General features: G+C 23.2%; 1 protein-coding gene across 1 annotated transcript in view; it reads right to left on the bottom strand.

The window, feature by feature from the left end:
* LOC145844278 (beta-1,4-galactosyltransferase 1-like) overlaps nt 1-22,419 on the bottom strand; it is a 29,581-nt gene extending 7,162 nt beyond the window's left edge. The window contains exons 1-7 of the mRNA XM_082951661.1: nt 22,281-22,419; nt 21,550-21,762; nt 20,791-20,907; nt 18,174-18,290; nt 11,189-11,402; nt 8,946-9,003; nt 6,744-6,836 (exon numbers count right to left, since the gene is read on the bottom strand). Of these exons, the coding sequence (XP_082807787.1) occupies nt 6,744-6,836; nt 8,946-9,003; nt 11,189-11,402; nt 18,174-18,290; nt 20,791-20,907; nt 21,550-21,762; nt 22,281-22,352 (884 nt within the window). The 5' untranslated portion in view covers nt 22,353-22,419. The remainder of the gene's footprint in view (nt 1-6,743; nt 6,837-8,945; nt 9,004-11,188; nt 11,403-18,173; nt 18,291-20,790; nt 20,908-21,549; nt 21,763-22,280) is intronic.
* Between the last annotated feature and the right edge of the window lie 475 nt (nt 22,420-22,894).

Genomic DNA, 22,894 nt, shown 5'->3' with positions numbered 1-22,894 from the left:
AAAAAGTGTTCCAAGCAGTAATGTTTTAAATAGTTTAACTTTTTTTAACTTTTTACCACAAAAATAATTCCCAACTATTATTTATACAAGGTAGGCTTAACATAACGCTAAGCTGTATAATTTAGGATACATAAATTATTAGATCAGTAGTTGGTTTTTTGTAAATATTTTTTTCAGTCTACAAATAATAAGATTTGTAAAAAAATTGAAACTACTTTTACAAACAAGATTTTTTTTTCCAATATTCAACTTAAACTTTTGTAATGATGTAAGTGAATTATAAAAAATATCGAACTTTTGTTTATTTGAAATATTAAAACACTTTATATTGTTTTAACTTTGCAAAAAAATGTCTGTAAAGATAATTACTGGGTTACGAAAAATTTAACTTTTTCCCAAAATCAATTTTTACTAAATCAAAACACCAAACGATAATGGTTTTATTTCACTATTTCTATCGGCACCACATTTCCAAAACACTTAATTACAACTAAGGCATATTAGCAGCATTTAAATTAGTTAGATATCATGTTTTTTCAATAAAAACTATTTGCAACACTATTTGCTTTAACACAAAATGGTTTAAACAAAACATTAACTGCTTAAAATAATGATCAATCATAACAAAATGTACATCAATAAATGTGTAAGTTTTCTTTTTGTTTTTTTTTACCGTTTTAATATAAACAAAGGTGAACAACATTTTAAAAAAAATGGAATAGCTTTGAACGAAATGTATAGTTTATACGTAAAATATGTTTTGTCTTGTTTCGGAAAAATGTCAAACAAAATGAATAGACGCATTCATATATTACATTATATATACATATAAATATGAAACTTCATTAAAATAAAAAAAAAGCTCAATTAAATTGTCAATTAAAAACTACTTAACAATTTACTTGACTAGGTCGATTGAGTTTTTTGTTTCCAATTGCTTTTGTTATCAAAAAATTATGTTAGTTACAACAGTACTACACTTAAATTTTATATTTTGCATTTAGGTATATAAAAAGTAAATATAAAAATATATTTGTCAAAATAATAACAGCTCGAAGCAGTACAGTATTTTTAATGTAAATACTAAATTTGTTGTGGTAAAAATAACATTTATAAATAAAAACTTTATTTTTTAATGTTATATCGTATTGAAGTTTTTAATATGGCATTTATAAAAAAAAAAATGTATATATTATCTATACAAATATTTTATATGACATTTTTTTTTTAATGTATAGCAATTTGTTATATGTTTCTCAAATTACTAAGTGTAAAAAATTAAATAAACTAATATCAGTTTGCTCCTTAACTACAACAATTGTTGCAAGAAAAAAAAACTAATATGTAAGCCTTTCTGTAATAAAATGAACTTATTTTACAAAGGCAATACGTTTTTTAAAACTGGTACAGTTTTCTTTACCTTGGAGAACTTATAAAGTTTTAAATCGAGACAAATTTCTCGAAATAAAAATTACAAACACTTGAAAAGTTTATTTTGCTGTAAAAACAGATGACTATTGGAGATAAGGGCTTAAGTAATTAGGTTTTTTTTATAAGAATTCAAATTTTTAAGTTACATTTATCTCTGTATTGTGTAATAAGTACAAAAATGAAAACTTAGCTACTTTAATTTTACTTTATTCTTTCAAAACTTTATTATCCACACTAAGTTTTGGTAAAAAACCTCGTCAGTGCTTATATAAAATCTTATTCAAATAGAAAAGAAACATATTTCTCGATATTATTATTTGTAAATACTTACAAACACTTGAAAAAGTTTATTTACTTGAAAAAACAGATGTCTACCAGAGATAACAGTTTAACTACTTAGTATTATTGTTTCACAAATAAAACGTTTTTAAATTGCATTCTATTTAAAAAATTATAAATGGGTAATCACTGAAAAATTGGCTATCAGTTTTAATTGCTGTATTTTAGTTTTCTTTGTATAAAACGGTTAGATGAAACTTGAGATTTAAATTTATTTAAATACTGATGCTTAAAACACTCTTTTTATTATGTTTGAAAAAATATATGTTTTGAAACCAATCCAAACTCGTAAGTCAAGCATTATCAATTCTTATTTATCTAAAATAAATGTTAAATTATTATACCAATTTTATATTTGAGCTTTTAAAATATAGTTTGATTATTATGAAATAAACTTATATTTTAATCAGTTTTACAAAACTTGGAGTTTAATTGAAATTTAAAAATAACTTTTTTTTCTATTTTATGCAAATACACATACATTTTACATAAACTTGCGATACTAATACCACACGAAGTAATTAAAATTTAATTCAAATATAATTACTAAATACAAAAACTTATATTTTTGTTTTATTTGTATTTCAAATAAAAACTACATCAATATGGAATAATTGAATTGTTAAACCTAAGAAGTATAAATAACAATTAGTTTTAATTTATCAAGATTTATTAAACTCCAAAAGTTTTTATAACAACTAAAAACTAAATTTCAAAAAGTTTTTTATATATGAGCAGCTTTAACGTAAACTTTGTAAGAATTATATGAAATATAAAAACTTTTTAAAACTACTTGTATTTTCAACATTTAAAGCATACAACATCAAATAATTTTTTGGTAAATATTTACAGAGTAACTAAATTGTGTCAAAAAAAAAACTTTACTTAAACAAAACCCCAGGCAACCGAAATCAAACATTTAAAAATAATTTTACCAACAAAAAAAAACAATTTATCAAACAATTCAAAGTAATCTGACCTCATTGTTAAAAACTGTTTGTCTTTTGATAAGAGCTTTTTAAATTTAAAAAGTTTTACAATAGTCTTTAGTACAATAGGTATTTATTTACTTTGGCTTGACCAGTTGAAACTTTTATTTGAATGTAAGTCAATTTAGTAACGTTTCGTTATTGAGTTATTACTTTGTCATTCAAAATTTTCTTATATGATAAACAATAAATTTTAAAGTCCTACTAAAACGGTATTCTAAATCTTACATTAAAAAGAATTTAGAATTAAAATTAAGCACACTATTTATCTAGTATTTTTCCCAATATTTTTTAGGTTTCTTATTTGTATACGCTTTTTTTAATTTCACATAATGAAATCTTATTTTCAAATGCTTAAGATTCTATATTTTAGAGATACAAAGTAGAAATTCTAAGTTAGTACTATAATTGTATTACTCTTTTATGTAAAACTGACTTTTAAGCTTGAATTGTAAAGTAATTAAATAAAAAAACTATTGGTTAGTTTTTTTTTACTCCTATAAATTAGTAAGATTTTTTATGCTAAAAAAATTAGAACTTATAAACAAACTTGTAAAACAATTAGTAAAATTATAATCGCATTTGAATAGTATAACAGATTACTTCACTTTTTTCTTGGGGTTTTTGAACTTGCGCTTTATAAGAACTTATACAAACAACTTTGAGTATACTTAAAATAAACAACACTTCAAATATATTTCAAAATAAACAATATTTCAAGCATAAAAATCTGAAGCGTTAAATGATGAACAGCAAACATTTTACTATAAAATTATGGTAAAGAAAAAATAAATGATATAGGTCATGTGGCCAAACTTTTATCTAATGACTTATTTTAAGTTTAACAACCTTTTTTTAAAAACTTAAGTTTTTACTACTGAAAGTAAAGTTTGAACTTTCAAACAAAAATTATTTTAAGAATGTCTGGTTTCTTATTTAATTAAATATTAGTAGAAATATACGTAAAAACAAAGCAATCAATCATTCAGTTCAGCAGAAAAATTTAACTGTTTAGCTTTTATTGTGTTTCAAAGAAAGTTTAAAAAGATTATTTGAAATGTTATTTTAATAAGTGCTTATGAACAGCTATACAAAAAGATGTTTTTTATAAAAACAAAATTTAAAGTAACCTAAAACTAAGTAGTAACTTTTAAATCATAATACAATAAAAAAGGCTGGGTCACACAATTCAAACTTGTTTAAGCAAAATTTATTGCTATTCACAATAACAAATTTAGTTCAATAAAGTCTACAGAGCTTAAACTAAAAACAATTTTGAATACATGAAAATTCAAAAAAAAAACCAAGCATACATTCATAAAAAAACAGTTGGACAATATCTATAGAAACTAAACTGAATATGAATGGAAGTGTATATATGTTTAATACTTAAACTCTTAAAAAACTAAATTTAATGAATTTTATTACAACATTTTGAATTTTATACTTAAAAAAATAATTTTAACTTTTTGTTTTTTTAAAATAAAAGACTTCTTTAATTTAAATATCTAAGCATTTTTACTTAATATAAAGTTCAATTCTTAATATAAAAGAAGTTTTTGTAAAAATATTGCTACTTATTTTAAGGTAAAACTATTTTTTAATCTTTTTATACATCATTTTCTATAATTTTTTTCTTCTTTAGATAAGCAGTTAAAACTGTACAACTAAAAATATTAATAGTTTTACAACAAATAAAATAAAATATGGTGAGTTTTAGTTTAAACTTTCAACTAAATGTGTGAAAATTAAAAATACACATTCAGTGTTAAACCAAACAAGTTAAACTTTTTCTAATTTGTTTAGTATTTTGTGCCTAATATGTACATATATAAATGCGAAAGTTCAAATACAAATTCAATTGTTTAAAAGCAAAGTTATAGTTCGAAAATAAATTATTTATTTCTATTACTGTCAACAACTTTTAAATTTGCTTCACAGTATTTGTCGAATATTTATAAATAATTTAGCACGATAGAACTTTCCAAGTTTATTCACTTTAAATTGAAAACAGTACAACATTTTTTTAAACTTTGTTTTTATTTGTCAGTTTTATGCCTAACATGTCATTTTTATTTCTTATTAAATATTTGCTTGTTTAAACTATGTGCAGCAAATCTGATTAGGCAAGAATTTTTGTTGTTTAATTTGGTTGCATTTAGACAACAATTTAAAAAAATTCTGCAAACTAATCAGATTTTTAGTTAGATAACAAAAATATGTGTATAAATATTTTAATCATGGTTTTAAATTGAATGATTTACTACAATCTATCAGTTTATACAAGTATGTTAACAAATAAATAAATTTTTAACATTAATGCACAAGTTATATTGACTTCCACAATTGTCAATTATTTAAATCGATGGAACTAAAATGTTATTCAACATCCAAGTTTTAAATGTCTATAAACAAGCAAAAACATAACCAAAATATGCTTTGTAAACATTGTTTTGATAAAGTAAACAAATTTTTGTGTAGCTTAGATTGAGACAAAAACTTTTATAATGAAATTTTTGATTTACTAATGTTTATACAAATAGATTTAAGTAATTTTACAACCAATATAAAAAGAGTATTCAATATTTTTTTCAACAAAAACTTTGTCAATTATTAAATGCTCACAGCTTTTTAATAAACATTTAGTAAATTAAATTAACTTAATTAATTGTTTTTTATTTCAATTAAGTTAGTTATAGAAATTTTACAATTATTTTATTTCTAATGTTCAATAGTTAAACTCATGTAAATTTTACATACAGTTAGTGAGTAATCATTATAGATTTCTTTTTTTTTTTTGAAATCATTCCAATAAAAAATTTTGCCAAAACTTAATGAAAAAAAAAGATTAAACTTACAAAAAGTGTTTTAATGGTTAAAATAGCACATTTTCTAAGCAAACTAATAACAGATAAAATAAATATTTGCATTTCAGAATTTTTAAACATACTCAAAAAAATTTCAGCTAATCATAAATAATTCTTTTTGTTTGAGGTAGATATTTTTCACGGTCCAACTATTTACTGTTGGTTCGGCTTGAACAAAAGGAATTATTTTTTAATATAGGTCAACCATACAAAATTGAATTGAAAAACTTTACAAAATGTTTTTTATTTAAACTGTTTTTGTCACTGAAAACTTTAGAAGCTTACTTGAAACAATCTTATACAATGAACAGCAAGTAAAACATTTTAATTTTAATTATCAAAATAAGGTCAAACATGTGCAGTTTTTAAAATGAAACTTTACAAAAGTTTAAATTATTTTTGTCAGTGTAAATTTTACAAGTTTTACAACTTAAAACAACATTTTATAGTGAATTTAAAAGAAATAAAATTGCCGTAATAGTTCAACTTTAGATCAACACTGGTATTTTTAAACATAGGTGAAATACATTTTTTAAGAGTTTTTAAAAGTTTTAAGAGATTTTAAGAGATATAACAAGTTTTTATAATTTCTTTATTTGTAACAGTATATGTTATTCTAAATTTTGTTAAGAAACTTTACTTTAAAGGTAAAGTTGTTACTTAGTATGACAACTTACTAAGTTTCCATGGCTTTTAAAAAAGTAAAAAAAAAAGTTTAATAAAAATAATTTCTAACTTAATTCAAAAATAAAAAAGTGTATATATTTTTTCATTTTCGGGCAATTGACGCCATGATTTTTTAATCCTGATTTATTATTATTGATATAAATAACAGACTACTACAATATATAATAAACATATTATCTTACAATAGATGCAGGATACTTAATATTTATAAATATTAGATAATATATTTAATATCAGATTATTGTTATTACCTTGCAACCAACGCTAAATACCCTATTTTTAAAAAATGTATAGTACATAACTTAACGATTAATAATACATATTTTTTTAGACTTGCAGTTGACCCTAGATATCTTTTTTTTAATTCTGACCCGTTTATAATACATTCAACAAGTATACATATACAATATATTAAAAAAAAAATAAATACCTTGCAATCGAAGCCGGATACCTGATTTTTTTGAACCCTGCATTGTTGATTCTGTACGCCATCTCGTCATCCTCACCTCCCCATCCGTAATACCTGTGTGACGCCATTATACAATTTAATGTGACATCATAGTACAGTTTATGACGTCATAACTATTTTTAACGCCAGAGTGAAAACAAATAGTCGGTATGTATGTACATGAGTACGTGATAACTGCTTTTAAACCTTTTAAACTGCTAATTTCAGCGTTATAATTTATTTGTTTTTAAGATGATAAGCATATTTCGTTTTATGGTAGCTGCAACTTAAATAGACAAGTAATTAAGTAAACAAATTAAATTAACAAGTATTTCTGGAATATTTCAGCACTATATTGATTTCTTGGCCAATTTAAGATTTATTTCACAGCAAATCAGTTTCAAGTAAGCTCACTTAAATTCTACATTCGGTTTAAAAGTTAGTTCGTCCAATCTAACGTAAGTTTTGTCGAAGTATAACATCCAAGTGTAGAATGCTATAGCATTCTAAACAAAAGATTTAGAAATTTCTAAGTAGAAAGAAACTGCGCTCTACAGTTTGCTTTATATTGTGTTTGTTTACCACTGCGAACAGTGGTTTCAAATTTTACTAAGATGATCATAGAACTTACAACATATGAAAATAAATCTGAATAAATACTTGAATTGTAACACAACGTTTGTGATTTTTTTTTTTGATCGCAAACTCAATATTTTAGATAATCATCAATATGATTATCTTTTTGAATATGTTACCACTGAAGAGTGGTGTTGAGATTACGGCAAGATACATATACCTTTAAACTACTCAAAACATATACTTTATAATGCAACACATAAGTTAATTTTTTGCAAAGTTATTCCTTCAACCGCAATATTTTATAAGTTAAATTTTGAAGTATTTCATTTTTGAATTTGAAATTTTGATTAGAACATTCGATTTTGAAAACTTTTATTTTCAATTGTAAGAAACCATACTTATAAACAGCTATTTTTAAAGTTTTTTAAAGTCTTTTAATATCAAATTATAATAACTTTAACTTTATAACTTTTGTGAACGTTTTTATGCAAATTTATAACTACTTTTATCAAATTGACAACAGCATCATTATGTAGTGTTCAATTAATAAATAAATTATTAGCTGAATTTATAATATTACACTTTCTTAACATAAACAACTTGAAAATTTTTGTGCATGACAAAAATACTCTAATTTTATTATCTATTAGTTGTTGGGCTTACATATTTAACGGTAGACTTGCTTTAACTTGAGCTCTTTTAGTTTACGAGGTTGCCAGCGCTATGCTTTTATTCAAATAAAACTTTAAGCTTCAAATTTTGACGAACAAACTGCGGAAAATTTACAAATCTTCCTAGATCTAAAAACCTTCATTACATAATGGCTCTGCTTTTGAAAACAACAAATCGTTTAGAACAATGCAAAATATTGTAAAATGGTAGCAATATATGTTATGTATTGTATTTGGTACTTAATTGTGTTAATTGAGTTAATTAGTTTATTATTATTTGTATGTCACTTTATTATTTAATTTAAGATGATACAGCGAAAAACTGTATATATGCATTTGCTCTGTTAAATCTGAAAACACAAAGTTAAAAAGTGTGGTTTTAAATACTACATACATTAACTCATCAGAGAATAAAAGGGTGATTAATATTTTAATTATTGAATTTTATTAACTTGTTTAAAATGCTGCAAAACTGTAAATATTGATCTCACTGCTGAGTATCTTATTTAATAAATTTTATTTTAAACCAAATCAATTTGACTTAAACTATCTACTTTGACCTATATTTTAAATATCTGATAACTATTCAACCTTGAACAAAGTTAAGTAAATGAGCCAATAAAGGTTGAACCTACAAAAATTATCCCTTTTATTTAGCTTTGCATTAACTTCATAACGTAATTATACTAAATTATGTGTTTTAATTATTTGGATAATGTGGTGCTTCTATTGTTATTTTTTGCAATGCTAAATTCAACATTTAGTATTTCATCTAAAGTTTGAAAAACAATGGTATTTGGTAATTTCTCAAATTAAAACATTTTCAGCTAAATGACTACAATTATCACAGCTTTGATGTTCAGTCTAGCTAAGATTTCTGTTTGAAAGACAAGCAAAATTTATTAAATGATAAAACTTAATTAAAATATCTTACCTGTTTGGATATCCGTTTACTTTAACGAATTGTTCTTTCGTAAGTTGAGATGCTCCACCTAAATTTCATAATAATGATAACAAAATATATACATTACAATTTATTTAATTTCAAAATTTAACATAAGTACAACCATAAAATTTAAGTTTTAATCAAAAATATATTAAAAGTGCTTTTTTATCTACTTAATAGAAGTAATTTTTCAAATATTTTCAACCATTAGTGCACTACAAAAAAATAACTCAACTAGAATATGGTTTTAATAAATTAAAAATTTTAAAACTCTATTTTTAAACTGGTATTGTTAATCAAACTGAGATTCATATCATTTTTATCAAACTTGGATTTTCAAACTAATGAGAAATTTATCCATTCAAAAAGTTATACACATTTGTTGTATAGAAATATTTTACAAAACTGATAATATCTCAAAACATACAAATTAACAACGAATCGTGTGAACATGCTACCCTGTGCGATTGTGAGAGTATAAAGAAAAGATTTAGGAGAAATTCAGTATTTGAGGTCAGATAATTTTACAACAAAAAAGAAAAACAAACAATACAAGGTCAAGTATATATAAAATGTCTACAAGTAGTTTAAATCCTTTTGTGGTAAAAATAACATATTTATCAAAAGAATATTTTCTTGAATATTTGAAGTTTCTGATATTGCTAACAATTACTTCAAGTTTACAAAATTTTTTGAAGTACTTTAGAAAGTTTTGTAAAAATGGAAACACTTGCATTTCATTTACTAATCTAATGTAATAATCTCAAAGGAGATAATTTAAACTATTGTTAATTTTCTTAATCTTTAAGTATGGTAATACTTATATTAACATTATACAGACTTTATAAAAAGCTTCATTTATTTACACATGTTTTAAGTATTAAACTTTCTTGTTAAAATAGACTAACCAAAACACTAAATGTAAGCGTTTTATTGCTCTTTTTTAACAAAAATTTTAAAAAAAAATCAGTAAAAAAAAACAATTTCTTAGTTGTTATCTTATATCCAGGTTTTCAAAATTTCCTCCAGGTTTTTAAAGTACACATTTTTGGGTTTAATTTTAGTTCAAAGTTAAGTTTAAGGTAAGAAACTGTGTTCAATAGTACACAAACATAGAAAACATACTGTAAAGCTACTTTGATTGTGTTCCTTAACAAAAAAAACTTTGATAATGACAAAAATATTTTAACTATATGATAGATTTTTTGAGTCAAAGCAAAATTTTTACTATTAACATGTTAAAGTTGTTAAAAGTTCCAGATTTTTTTTTCTAAAATTTTTCAAATTCCAGGTGTTAAGTCTAAACTGTCAAATTCCAGGTTATTCCCGATTTTTTCAGGTCTACGGGTTATCGGCAACCCTGGGTTTGGCCAAGAGTAAAAAAAAAACTAGTAAAAACGTATTTTCTTATACATTTTAGTAATGAAATGTGACCACCTACTCCATTTAAATTTAGAGAAGTTTTTGTTCTTTTTTATATCAAAAGCAAAGGTTCGTCAAAGTGTTTATGCTTTTAAGACATTTCTTCTGAGACAATACAAAAACTACATTTGTTTAACTTTAATGTAATAGTCATTTTATAGTGTATTAATGCATTTTTATAGAGTAAGGCGATATGGTCGTTGCTGGATTTGAACTAATGGACTTTTTAGTCTTTATGTTGAAACTAAAGGTATCTTCTGATGCTCATTCAAGTGTTGATGCTTTCAAAACATTTCTTCTAAGATGATGGACTACAACACTCTAGAAAACGCCGCACGTCATAATCGATAATTTTAGAGAAATAATTATAGTCTTAACAAATACGGGAGGACATTACAAAGAAAAAAAGTTCAACTTTTTCTCAGTTTCCCTTGTTAATTTTTTTGATACTTTTTTTATGGTTTGTAGTTGTTTCTTATAAAATATTTTTGAAATATTGCGAGAACTTAAGGCCACTCTGTATAATTACAGGGCTTTTCCGGACCTTTGTAAGATGTAAATGTAACATCAAGATAAGTAAAACAAAATAATTTATAAAAAATGCAACCAAACATATCCACATAAAATTAAAAAATAAAAGTCAACAAAAATAAACAACTTTGATAACATCTAAATAAATATACGGAAATGCGTATTTAAAATTATAAAACTTACCATTCGTAAAAGATACCTGGTATTATTGAAGGGACAAATGTACAGTATAGATAAAAAATATACAATATGAACGAAAAAATAAAACAAAGTTTTACCAAATATATCAGCGTAGGGAAGAACGTATTTGAATTTATCCACACCCCTACTAAGATGTCTCGGGTTATTGAAGGGACAAGTGTATAATATCCGGTCATCTTCTGGGATGAGGTCTACGTCGTGAAAGGTGAAACATCGCCACTGGAGGTCGTGTTGTGATTCCACGTAGCCGATGTTTAACAGTTTTGCTCTGTTGAACTGACTTATTCCCGCCTAAAAAGTATAAAAACTATTACATGTATATTAATATAATATTATTATGTATTATTAACTAATTTTTATTAGTTTTGCTCGATTGAATTGACCTATTCCTGTCTGATAAATTAAAACAAAATATAAAATATATGTATGTACTATAATACGTTTAATATATTTGCTTTGTTGAACTGACTTATTCTTGTCTGCAAATATGTGCATATTATTAAAACATTATATCATTATTATTAAAAGTACAGTTGAGATGTTTTGCTCTGTTGGGTTGGCTTATGCCTGCCTATATAGAGTATTTATTATATGTGTTAATAAACACATAAAAAGCTGTAAATTGTTATTAGGGTTGCACACATGGTAAAATTGTTTGCCCAACTGAGCTGGCTCATTCCTGCCTAAGAATATATATATTTATTTTGTATGTATGTATTGTATGTATTTATATGTATTTTGTTTAATTCTACAGTTTATATATTGTAAGTAATTAGCCATGAGCAATTTTGCTTGATTGAATTGCATGCTTGTTTTTACTGTAAACATTCCTTTTCTTTTTCGTTTTACATAAACGAAAATATTTTTACAAAAGCTTTTATCAATTAAGTTTATTTTACTTGTTCATGTAAACCCAAGCCCTGCTCAGATAGCTTGCGTGAATCTCATAAATTTTTCAAATAAATCAATAAAAAGACTGCAAACATACTGCTTGTTATTACTTTTTGATGTAAAAGGCTTGTATTATATGCTTTTAGTATTTCAGTTTTTATCTTTAAAAAGTTATTTTATCATGTTTTACTATCTTAGAAGAACTTGGACTATATTTGTTTTTTTTTAATCTTTTTTCTATGTTTAACTGGTGTCACTAATAAAACAACTATTGAAACTCAAAAATATTTTAAACATCTTTTTATCCTAAACTTTGTTTATTTTACTTTAAAAAATGTTCACTATCATTTATTATATCTCTCGCTTATAATGTTCATTTGTAGAAAAATTTTATCAACTTTAAAACACTAAAGTACAAGAAGTTTAAATGACTTAAAATCTTGAACAATAACTAAATAATTGTTTTTATACCTGATTGAAAATGATTAGTACTAGTATTAGTAAATGATTAGTATAGTTTGTTTTGAAGTATTGTAATAATACTTAAACTTAATATTTTACTCAAAGTTTTAGTTTGCAAAGCTCTTGTGACCTAGTGAATGCACTTGTTTAATTTAAAAGTGAATGTACATAAACAAATATGTATAACATACAAAATCATTTAGTATTTTACTGTTGTTTTAAAAATTTTCCTTTACAGTCATCTATTATTATTACTTTTTTTTTTTTGAGATGGAAACAATATCAATATCTAATACACACTTAATTCAGTACATTTAAATTGTGAAATTGTACAACTCTTTTCAACTGGTTTAATATTTTTTCTAATATTCACGTATATGTGAAAATTTATATATTCTCAATAAACAATCAAAAGGGCTCAAGGCAATATTTTATGTTTAAAATTTCTGCAATTCGATATACATGTGTTTTTACATTATGAGAGTACATACTTTTAACCGGCTTTAACAATACATTAAAATTTGTACATGTAAGATTTAGGTTTTATATAATAATCTAACTTGTTATAACTATACATTATGCTTTTGTATACCTCAAGTAAAATAGAAAAATCATAAGTGTTATATTTAAATACTATACTGTAACTAAATATATTACGTTTTATAACTTTGTTTTTTTTTTTATTCATTCATAAGATATAACAATTCATATAAATAAATTTAAGATTGTAAAAAAATATATTACAGTTTTACAAAATTGTTTTTTATTCATTTAATGAAATATAACAATTCATAAATGTTTCATTTAAATTGTATCTAAGTTTTAATACAGTTTTATAATGTTCTTTTATATTTATTCATTTAGATGTAATGATCTATGTATGCTACTTTAAACGGTATAAGAATTTATTACAATTATAGAAAATGGTTTTAAGTTTCATTATTTTTACTTTTTAAATAAAACAATAAGTTCTTTTTTTTGTTGTTGTTACAGTATACTTGATGTATAATAATTGTATAACAAGATCCTGTATATCTCAATATACATAAACATTTCATAATTGTTAATTAAAATCGTCGATATCATCAAAATTTATTACAGTTAAATAACATGCTTTTTCATTTCTGGAATTTTCAAAATAAATAAAAAATTCCCCAAACTACAAAACGTGTCTAATTTGATGTCGGCAATCGAAAATACTTTTGTTAATTTTACGCATACTTAATTTACCGGTTTGATTATACCACATTAAATTGGAGATTATAAATTATATCTGTCGGATTATACATTGATAAATTAGTTTTTCATATAAATATCCATAAACTTTGCTCGTTTAGTTGTTTTTTAAAATGTTAAAATAGATTCTAAAGTAACTTTTTAAACTCGTTTGTATCAATATTTTCAAAAAGTTTATGTCCTATAAAATATTTTTTTTTATTATTCAAGTCCTAAAATGCTTGTTGGTTATTTATTTCTACTTTTAAATTTTGTTAAACATCTAATAGAGACACTAATACACATAAAGAAATACTTGAAACCACAACCAAGTTGACTTATAAATGTTTTATTTCAAGTTACCTTGTTTTTATAAATTTATATAAACTTGAACGCTGTTGAATTCAATAGAAACTAATTTTCGACTAAGTGGTTTTTCACCCAAGGGAGTTGAAAGTTAAAACAATACTAAAATACTGTTAAATACTGTTAAAATACTGTGGTTATATCACATGTGTAGAAGATAATTATATTTGTTTAAAAATATAGTCAACTAGTAAATGATTTTCAAAAACCAACTATGTAATTATATTGATATATAAAATACAAAAATTATTGAAAAACATTATTTTTCACAAATAGTCAACGCGACGCAAATGAATATACTTTAATCGATATTTTGATGTTAAACTTTTACAGTTTTTCTAAAATTCTACATATAAAACTACTTCAATACTTTACGAGTAAAATTTACCAGTATTGCAAAGCGTTAAATTTATGTCGGAAAATATCAAAACAACAAAAGAAAATAAAAGTTCCAATGCGGAAGTCAATCTTATAAACTTTCAACGTTTACGATTTTGTTAACTTTTATATAAAAGTTATTCTAATTTCATATTCAAATATCACCAGTAGAACAAAAAGTTATATACATATGTCAAAAATATATAAAAAACTTTAAACGGAAATGAAAAATCATCAAAGGAAACTTTGCATAGACTGATGATAATTAAAGAAACTTTTGGTAATTTTTTTAACTTAACTAAATGTTTAAAAAAACAGTAAAAAAAAATGTTATACATAATTTTTACTTTTTTTCAATGAATAATGATAGAAGTTTTAGTAAATAATATAAAATGTTGCTTTTATTAACTTTATTACAAAAAAAAATATTACATGCTTGAAATACATTGTATTTTATTTTTTACAATAAGATATTATCTTGTACAGTTTTAAAATAAATCTTTCTTTATATAGTTTTTTTAAACTTTAAAATTACTTTCAAACACTAAAATCAACCTACTTAAAATTTTAATAGTGAATTTCAGAGATTTATTTTTACATAGTGTATGAAATTGTTTCTAATCTTTAAAACTTTTTTGATCAACAACACTGTTTTAACAATAGCAATAGACCTTGAGCAGAGCTTAAATGTGCTTTATTAAAATAGTACTCAAGAAAGTGTTTCTAAAACTCTATATATAAAACTACTTCAATACTTTACGAGTAAAATTTACCAGTATTGCAAAGCGCTAAATTTAAGACAAAAAATATCAAAACAACAAAAGAAAATAAAAGTTCCAATGCGGAAGTCAATCTTATAAACTTTCAACGACCAATAGAATTTTGTCGACTTTTATTTCAAAATTTTATTCTAATTTTATATTCAAATATCACCAGTAGAACAAAAAGTTATATACATATGTCAAAAAAATACATAAAAAACTCTAAACGGAAATGAAAAATCATCAAAGGAAACTTTGCATAGACTGATAATTTTGATGATGATGACTAATAAATAGAGTTTTGTAAAAATAGTTTATATTTTTATTGTTTAAATGCTATGTTTACAGGTTGTTTTATATATAAAAACAACAAAACAAAAGTTTTTTTTTTAATGTTTAATCCAAAAAATTTCCTTAAGTACCAAGTAGTTAATAAGAAATTATTATTTGATAAGATATTAAACCAGCTTTGTACTAAACTTATGGATAAATTTTTAAATAAAACTCATTCATTTTAAAAGTTAAACACAACTAAAAAATTGTAGCTTTAGTATATAACTGAAAAATTTTTATTATAAAAAAAAACTTCAGTTTTTCTAACTAGACATTAGGCTAATCATTCACAAATAAATCAACTTTTCAGTATTTCAACTTAGTTTGATAAACAAAAAAACAACTTGAACTTAAAATTTGTAAATTAAGTCATATAATAATACTACTTTTATTTTGTAATAATAAACGAATAATTAAACTAAAGTATTTAAGTTTTTTTATGCATGCTTGCTAAATAAATGGTACTTAAAAATTTTATATGCTTTTGAAAAATAGTATATTATAAACAAAATAAGAAATTATTGGTACAAATTAAGCAGAAAAAGAAACCATACCCAAAACAAATATTATAAATACCTACTCAAAATATAACAAGTTTAGTTATTTTATTATTTTTAAAATACCAAATTAATTATTTTAAACAATGAGTAGTACTTAATTGAGCTCAAAAACAATAATTACCTCTTTAAAGCCGCAAATAAAAAAATAATTTTTTTTTTTATAAAAATGAAATAGTATTTAAAACTTTTTTTGCATATACATTCTCAATACAGCAAACTATTTTTTAAAAATACTTGACATTTAAGTTACTATAACATCTTTCATTGTAACTTTCTTTTTTATAAATTTTTTAATTTGGATAATTTTCATTTATATTCATACTTTTTAAAAACTTGAAAAGAGTGCAATCTAAAAACCAAAATGCATTTTGAGCTTGGCGAAAAAATAAAGTTATTAAATCAACTACATTTTAATAAACATAACACATTTGAAGTGTTCAAATTATAATTTCATACCATGTTTTGCTGTTTAAAAAAATATGAAGTTTTGAAATCATAATAAAAGTGTTCTAACAAACATTAAAACAATAAACTTAGTGTTAAATTGTAGAAATAAAAACAAAAATTTCCTGCATTTCAAGCTCACAAACAAACAAAGCCGACATTTTTAAAACGTTGTTGTATTTGCAGATAAGCTAATTGGAAGTAGTTGAGAGAAGCTTTATCAAAGCACTTGAGTTTAAACACTGCTCAATTAGAAAGTTGCTTGTTATATATGTATGAATATCCTTTGTTTTGAATTGACAAAATTTTTTAACTTTGTAATAATTAAAGGAACTTTTGGTAATTTTCTTAACTCAACTAAAAGTTTGAAAAACAGTAAAAAAAATGTTATACATAGTTTTACTTTTTTTCAATGTATAATGATAGAAGTTTTAGTAAATAATACAAAACGTTGCTTTTAAAACTTAGTATTACAAAAAAAAAATTACATGCTTGAAATACATTGTATTTTGTTTTTTACAATAAGATATTATCTTGTACAGATTAAAAATAAACCTTTCTTTGTATAGATTTTTTAAACTTAAAAATTACTTTCAAACACTAAAATCATCCTGCTTAAAATTTTAATAGTGATTTTCAAAGATTAATTTTTACATAATGTATAAAATTGTTTCTAATCTTTAAAACTTTTATGATCAACAACACTGTTTTAACAATAACAATAGACCTTAAGCAGAGTTTAAATATGCTTTATTAAAATAGTACTCAAGAAAGTATTTTATAATTTTGTATTTCAAAATGAGTATAAGGAAATCTTAAATTGAATAAAATAACCTCATATTTCTTACCAAAGTTAGTTTAAAAACAGATTTGGTTAAACTTAAAATCTAAAAAAAAAATTCTAATGTATAATTTGCTCCTACGTATAATATGAAACTGGATTAAATAAATCTAGACTAAAGTTTTTTAACTACAATTTTGTTTAAAAATAATAGTTTGTTTTAACATGGTAAGTAATAAAATTTATTCTATTTGTAATAATAAAAAAAAATAATGAAAATCTTGATTAACAATACAAATTTTGTAAACAAAACAAATTAATTTTATTATAAAACCAAGACTAAAAATATACATTATCTGTTGAAATTAAACTAAATAAGAGCAAAACAATAAATACATGTTATCTATTCAAAATAAATAAAATAACAACTTAAAAAATTAAAATAATAATTTAGACAAACCTGTATTAGTAATATAAATTCTGTATTCTACGCGCTATTCTATCTACCTTTCTTACTATCTATTCTCCATTCTGAATTCTAGGTTCTTTATAAACATAGACTGATCCTAAACAATTTAACACAAAACTTCATTAACTAAATAAATAAAAAACATAGACTAATCATAAACAATTTAACACAAAACTTCAGTAACTAAATAAATAAAAAACATAGACTAATCCTAAACAATTTAACACAAAACTTCATTAACTAAATAAATAAAAAACATAGACTAATCATAAACAATTTAACACAAAACTTCATTAACTAAATAAATAAAAAACATAGACTAATCCTAAACAATTTAACACAAAACTTCATCAACTAAATAAATAAAAAATTGGTAAAATGAACAAACATAACAAAACGAACTTGGTTGACGATGTAAATTCTGTATTCGACATTCTGTCTCATTAGCATGGGATGCATGTAATTGAGAAACCACCTCAAATGCCTCTCCCTGTTCCTGTACGGCAGTATTATGGCGTTCTGTGTATAAGAAGTTGTTGATTGTATAAGAAGAAGTTTAAGTTTAAGCATAAGAAGATTGTATAAGAATGTATAAGAAGAAGTTTTAAAACATACTAAGTTTTTCTAATTTTAAAACACAAAAAAAATTTAAATTTCTTAGAAAAAACAACATTTAAAAAAAATGCTTAAAGCCCTTTTTTTTCATACTTCTATAAGGAAGTATTACCGCGTTCTGTAACAAAATGTGTTTTGATTAAATTAGTATTCGAGTGTTTCAGTGTAAAAACAAAACAACAAAAAAAAAATTAAGTTGTAAAAAGTTTTATGGATAAAAACCTTTTTTTTTAATTAATTGTTTAACGTTTTACTGTTTCTATACAAAAGTGTTATGAAGTTCTACAAAAAATAGATTTTAGTTTAAAACATGCTAAAGTTTTTAATTACAAAAATATAAAAATTATACACAAAAAGAACATAATTTATAAAAAGTTTCATAAAAAAAACAAAGGTTTAAAAAAAATTAGTTGTTAAACTCTGTTCCCATACAGAAGTATTATGGCATTATGCACAGATTTTTTTTTAAATTAAAACATGTTGATAAAAATATTATACAACTGATATTTTTTCGTTTATCAGCAATATTTGGTGACGATAATTTGTTTTTTTACTTTTTTTTATTTACTAATAATCTATTGATTTACTTATGTAAAGTTTGCCCTACATTGCCTTTGTAATGAAACTAACATTTCATTTTAGTATTTTAAAGCTTGTGAATAAATATGGAATTTTTTGTAACAATAAAAGGTTTTCCAAAACATATTTCATTATTTTCAAAACAAGCTTTTCCAAAACAAATTTTATAACTCTTAAAACAATTTTCTAAAACAATAAACAATATTGTTTACTTAACGGAGTTACATTTGTTTCAGTGCTTATAAAACGGAATTTTACTTGCATTCTTCCAGTGCAGTAGCAGTAGCAGTTTCGGCAGAGCATTCGGCAAGTGTGCTTTAAGTTAAAATGCATTTTAAGCACGTTAGATTTAAGAACTAATATTTTCTTGTGTGTTTAACTTTAGTTCTCGTATAGAGTGATGTAATGGTATCTTTGTGTTGTTTAATTTATGTAAATAAAATATAAGCGTTGTGTTGATTGTTGTACTAATCTACTTTACTAATCCCTATTACCCCCCTTAATACTATCTGTGTAACGAGACACCTTGAAAAAAGAATCTTTGAATTCTAAAAATAGTTTTTATAGATTTTTTGTTTATTGTAAACATGAATTAATATATAATAAAAAGTAGTAGCATTCTATGGAAAAGTTTTAAAATATTAACATAATTTCTCTTTTATCAGTTTAGTTTTCTTTTTACTTTGTTTTGAAAACATTTCCCGCGTGAAATTACTTTTTCTTTAACTTATTTACAACAACATGGGTTGGTAAAAAATTAAATTTAACAACTAAAATAGGTTCAACTGTCTATAACTAAAGAACTTTTATAACCAATCAAAACAAAGTTTTTTTATGGATAACGCTTCAGCATTTTTTTTCATTGTCAACACCTGAGCGATTCGTTTTAAAATATAAAAACACTCACCGTGCACACAAAAATGTATTAAATAAACAAAAACTTGTGCTAAATACCGCAAAAAAGATAATTTTTTGACGAAAAAAATATTACATCATCAACAAGTTGATGATTTAAACAAAACTTTACATTTTACCACAGTGCAAATATAAGATTAAAAAAAGAAATTTTTACAGCAATCTTTATGACAACAAATTATTTTGTGGTACTTAAGTGTTAAATAATAAATAACATTGTCAATTTTTCCTTATATGAAAAAATTTCTTTCCTTAAAATCAATTATATAAACAACTCAAAAACTTTGAGTTAAAAGTATTTTGATAAAAAACAGTAAATCAAATACTTGAAAATAACCATTTAAAGTTTGTGATCTGTAAAATAAATTAGCAAAAAAGTCATCTTTAAAGAAAGATTAACATTCTCATTAAACATACAATTTACTTTAGAGTTTAACTCAGAATGTTGAATAGTTAAACTTTTATTAAAAATTAGCTTTCTGTTACTTTTTTTTGTTCTCGTGATGAAGTTAATTTCAAGTTAACGGTCATCATAAACTTATTATTATAATTGATTTTCTAATAATTTTCAACTAACAACTTTCAATTTAAGAATTTTCAACACCTACAACAATTAAATATCTAAAAAGTAGTTGGCCTTGTCAAAACAGGCTTCCTGTTTTAGTTTTAAATTATTTTGTGTTATACAAGATAACAAATTAATTATCAAATGAGAAAAATAAAAGATTCAATCATATTTAAAATGATCAAATTTAACTAAACACTTTATTGTTAAGTTTTGCACTTTTGTTTTATTTGTTATGAATATGATTAAAATAATTTTTAATACCTCTTTTAAATTCTAAATTTACACAAAGCAAATAATCTAGTCTTAACTTCAAAATACAACTGAAATAAAAACTTTTATTACCTTGTGTTCAGTTTTGCATTTTGGCTTGAAGTAACCACCTGGTTGTATTTCAGGGAATTTTTTCTCCAGTTCCTCAAACGTTGGAGGTTCTTCATCAAAACTCACGGCAAGTTTACCCTGAAAAAGAATATTTTCAGAATCCTAACAATAAAATTTTTTTTTATGGTATGCGAGGAGTCATATGAGCTCAAAAAAAAATTAAAAATTAGATACAAATACTAACAAGTAAATTTAGTATCTATTAAAATAGTATAACTCAAGCTACAATAGCTGCTTACTTCACTACATAACTAAGGTTAAAATTTCATTATATTAAACTGAAACTCATTGAAATATGTATTATTATTAATTCAAAACATTTCAAGTTCTAACACTATACTAGTTTGAGATGATCAAACTCTACAGCAAAAAAATAGATGTTTGTCTACTTTACTACTTACTAGTTGATGTTTGTTTCTTAAAATATTTTAAAACTGTAATGTAAATTTGTTATTAATTAGCAATACTAATTTAGAACAGTGGCCACAAACCTTGGCCATAAGTCCACATTCAAAATTTTATGTGAACAGATTAAATGTTTGCTTTTGAAATGTTATTTAATATTTTAAAGTATAATGTTAAAATTTTAAACTTGTTGTCAAAAACCCAGCCCAAGCATGTTCTTTCATAGCAACTTCAAACAAATAATATTTGCATTTTAACCACAGGTCTAGAATATGTTTTTACAAATTTTAAACATCTTCATTTTTATAAACTCACCACTAATTTAAGGTGGTCCATATCATAAACGCACTCTTCTTCATCTTCCTCAGGTTTTGGTTTCACAGTAGTTGGAAACAATTTTGTGATTAAACTGTCAGGTTTCTGAGTTATTATCTCAATTTTAATCTTGTTCTGGTTCTCCTGTTTCCTAAGGTTTGACACATAGTCCTCATAGTTTCTTGAGACGGGTCTGGGCTTCAACACCGGGCCCTGCAGTAAAATACGTTGCCATGACAAAATTGTAAAAATGTTAGTTGCAATGTGAAGTAATTACACATGCCTAACAGCACTAAGTTGAAATGAAATAAAGAATTTAAAGTTATTACTGAATAAAGATTTATGTAACATTCAAAAAAATACATAAAATGCCTCAAAAATTGAAAACTTTTGACCTGTTTCAAACTATTTTCAACTTTATAAATTAAATATCAAATTTGGAGTTTAAAACAGCAAAAGTACAAAACTTAAAAACAAATGCTTAAAAGATATTTATTTTTGTCATAAGTTCTATGTTAAGTGAATCAGATTTTTATTTACAAAAATAATTTAGTTTTTTTTATAATGCAAAATTTTATTTTTTTTTATAAAGATTATTTTTAATCATTTCATTGATCTACTTTCAAGTGCAAATAATAAAGTTTTAGTGAAGATATCAAAAAATCTTAAAGCGTAAATTTAAAGAAATTAAATAACTCAACTCCATCACAAATAAATAATCAACAACTCACATAAATATACATTAGTACTAAGAATATATTCACTATGAAAAACCCAGATAGCAATTTTTTTTTATCAATCATTGTTGCTCCTTCCGATTCTGCGCAAGACCATTAGAGTATGAAAATATTTAAAATTTGGACAATACCTGCAAGTCATAAAAACTAACAATATAAAACATAATAAAACTTAAGTTTAATTTGTTTAAAAATACAGAGAAATAACTTACACTAAAATGTTTTATTCATTCCTGAACATATTTTTTTAGTTACTTGAATAGTGTTAGTATTAACATAACATGTCAGTAAATCACTTATTTTTGATTAAAAAATAAAAAAAAAGTTATGCTAATCAAATACTTTGTAAAATAATAAAGCTTAAAAACAGTGGTAACTGACTTAAAGCAATCTGTATAAACATTAACAAATTAAAATTGGCAAACAAATTCAAGATAAGTGTTGTTTTTTTTATAAACAAGAAAATATATTATATGAAGTATAAATTAACAGTGTAGCATTGGATTTTGGTACACTTAACTTATTAGTACTACCCATCATAATTAAGTAATACCTTATTTAATTACTATCTAATAAATACTAAATTCTATTTGAGACTACTTTATATA

The sequence above is a fragment of the Thalia democratica genome, chromosome 9 (genome assembly GCF_965202585.1).
Source record: "Thalia democratica chromosome 9, ktThaDemo2.hap1.1, whole genome shotgun sequence".
In the NCBI taxonomy this organism is placed as follows: domain Eukaryota; kingdom Metazoa; phylum Chordata; class Thaliacea; order Salpida; family Salpidae; genus Thalia; species Thalia democratica.
Note: the sequence above shows the minus strand (reverse complement) of the source record. Positions and strands in the feature narration are given on the sequence as shown.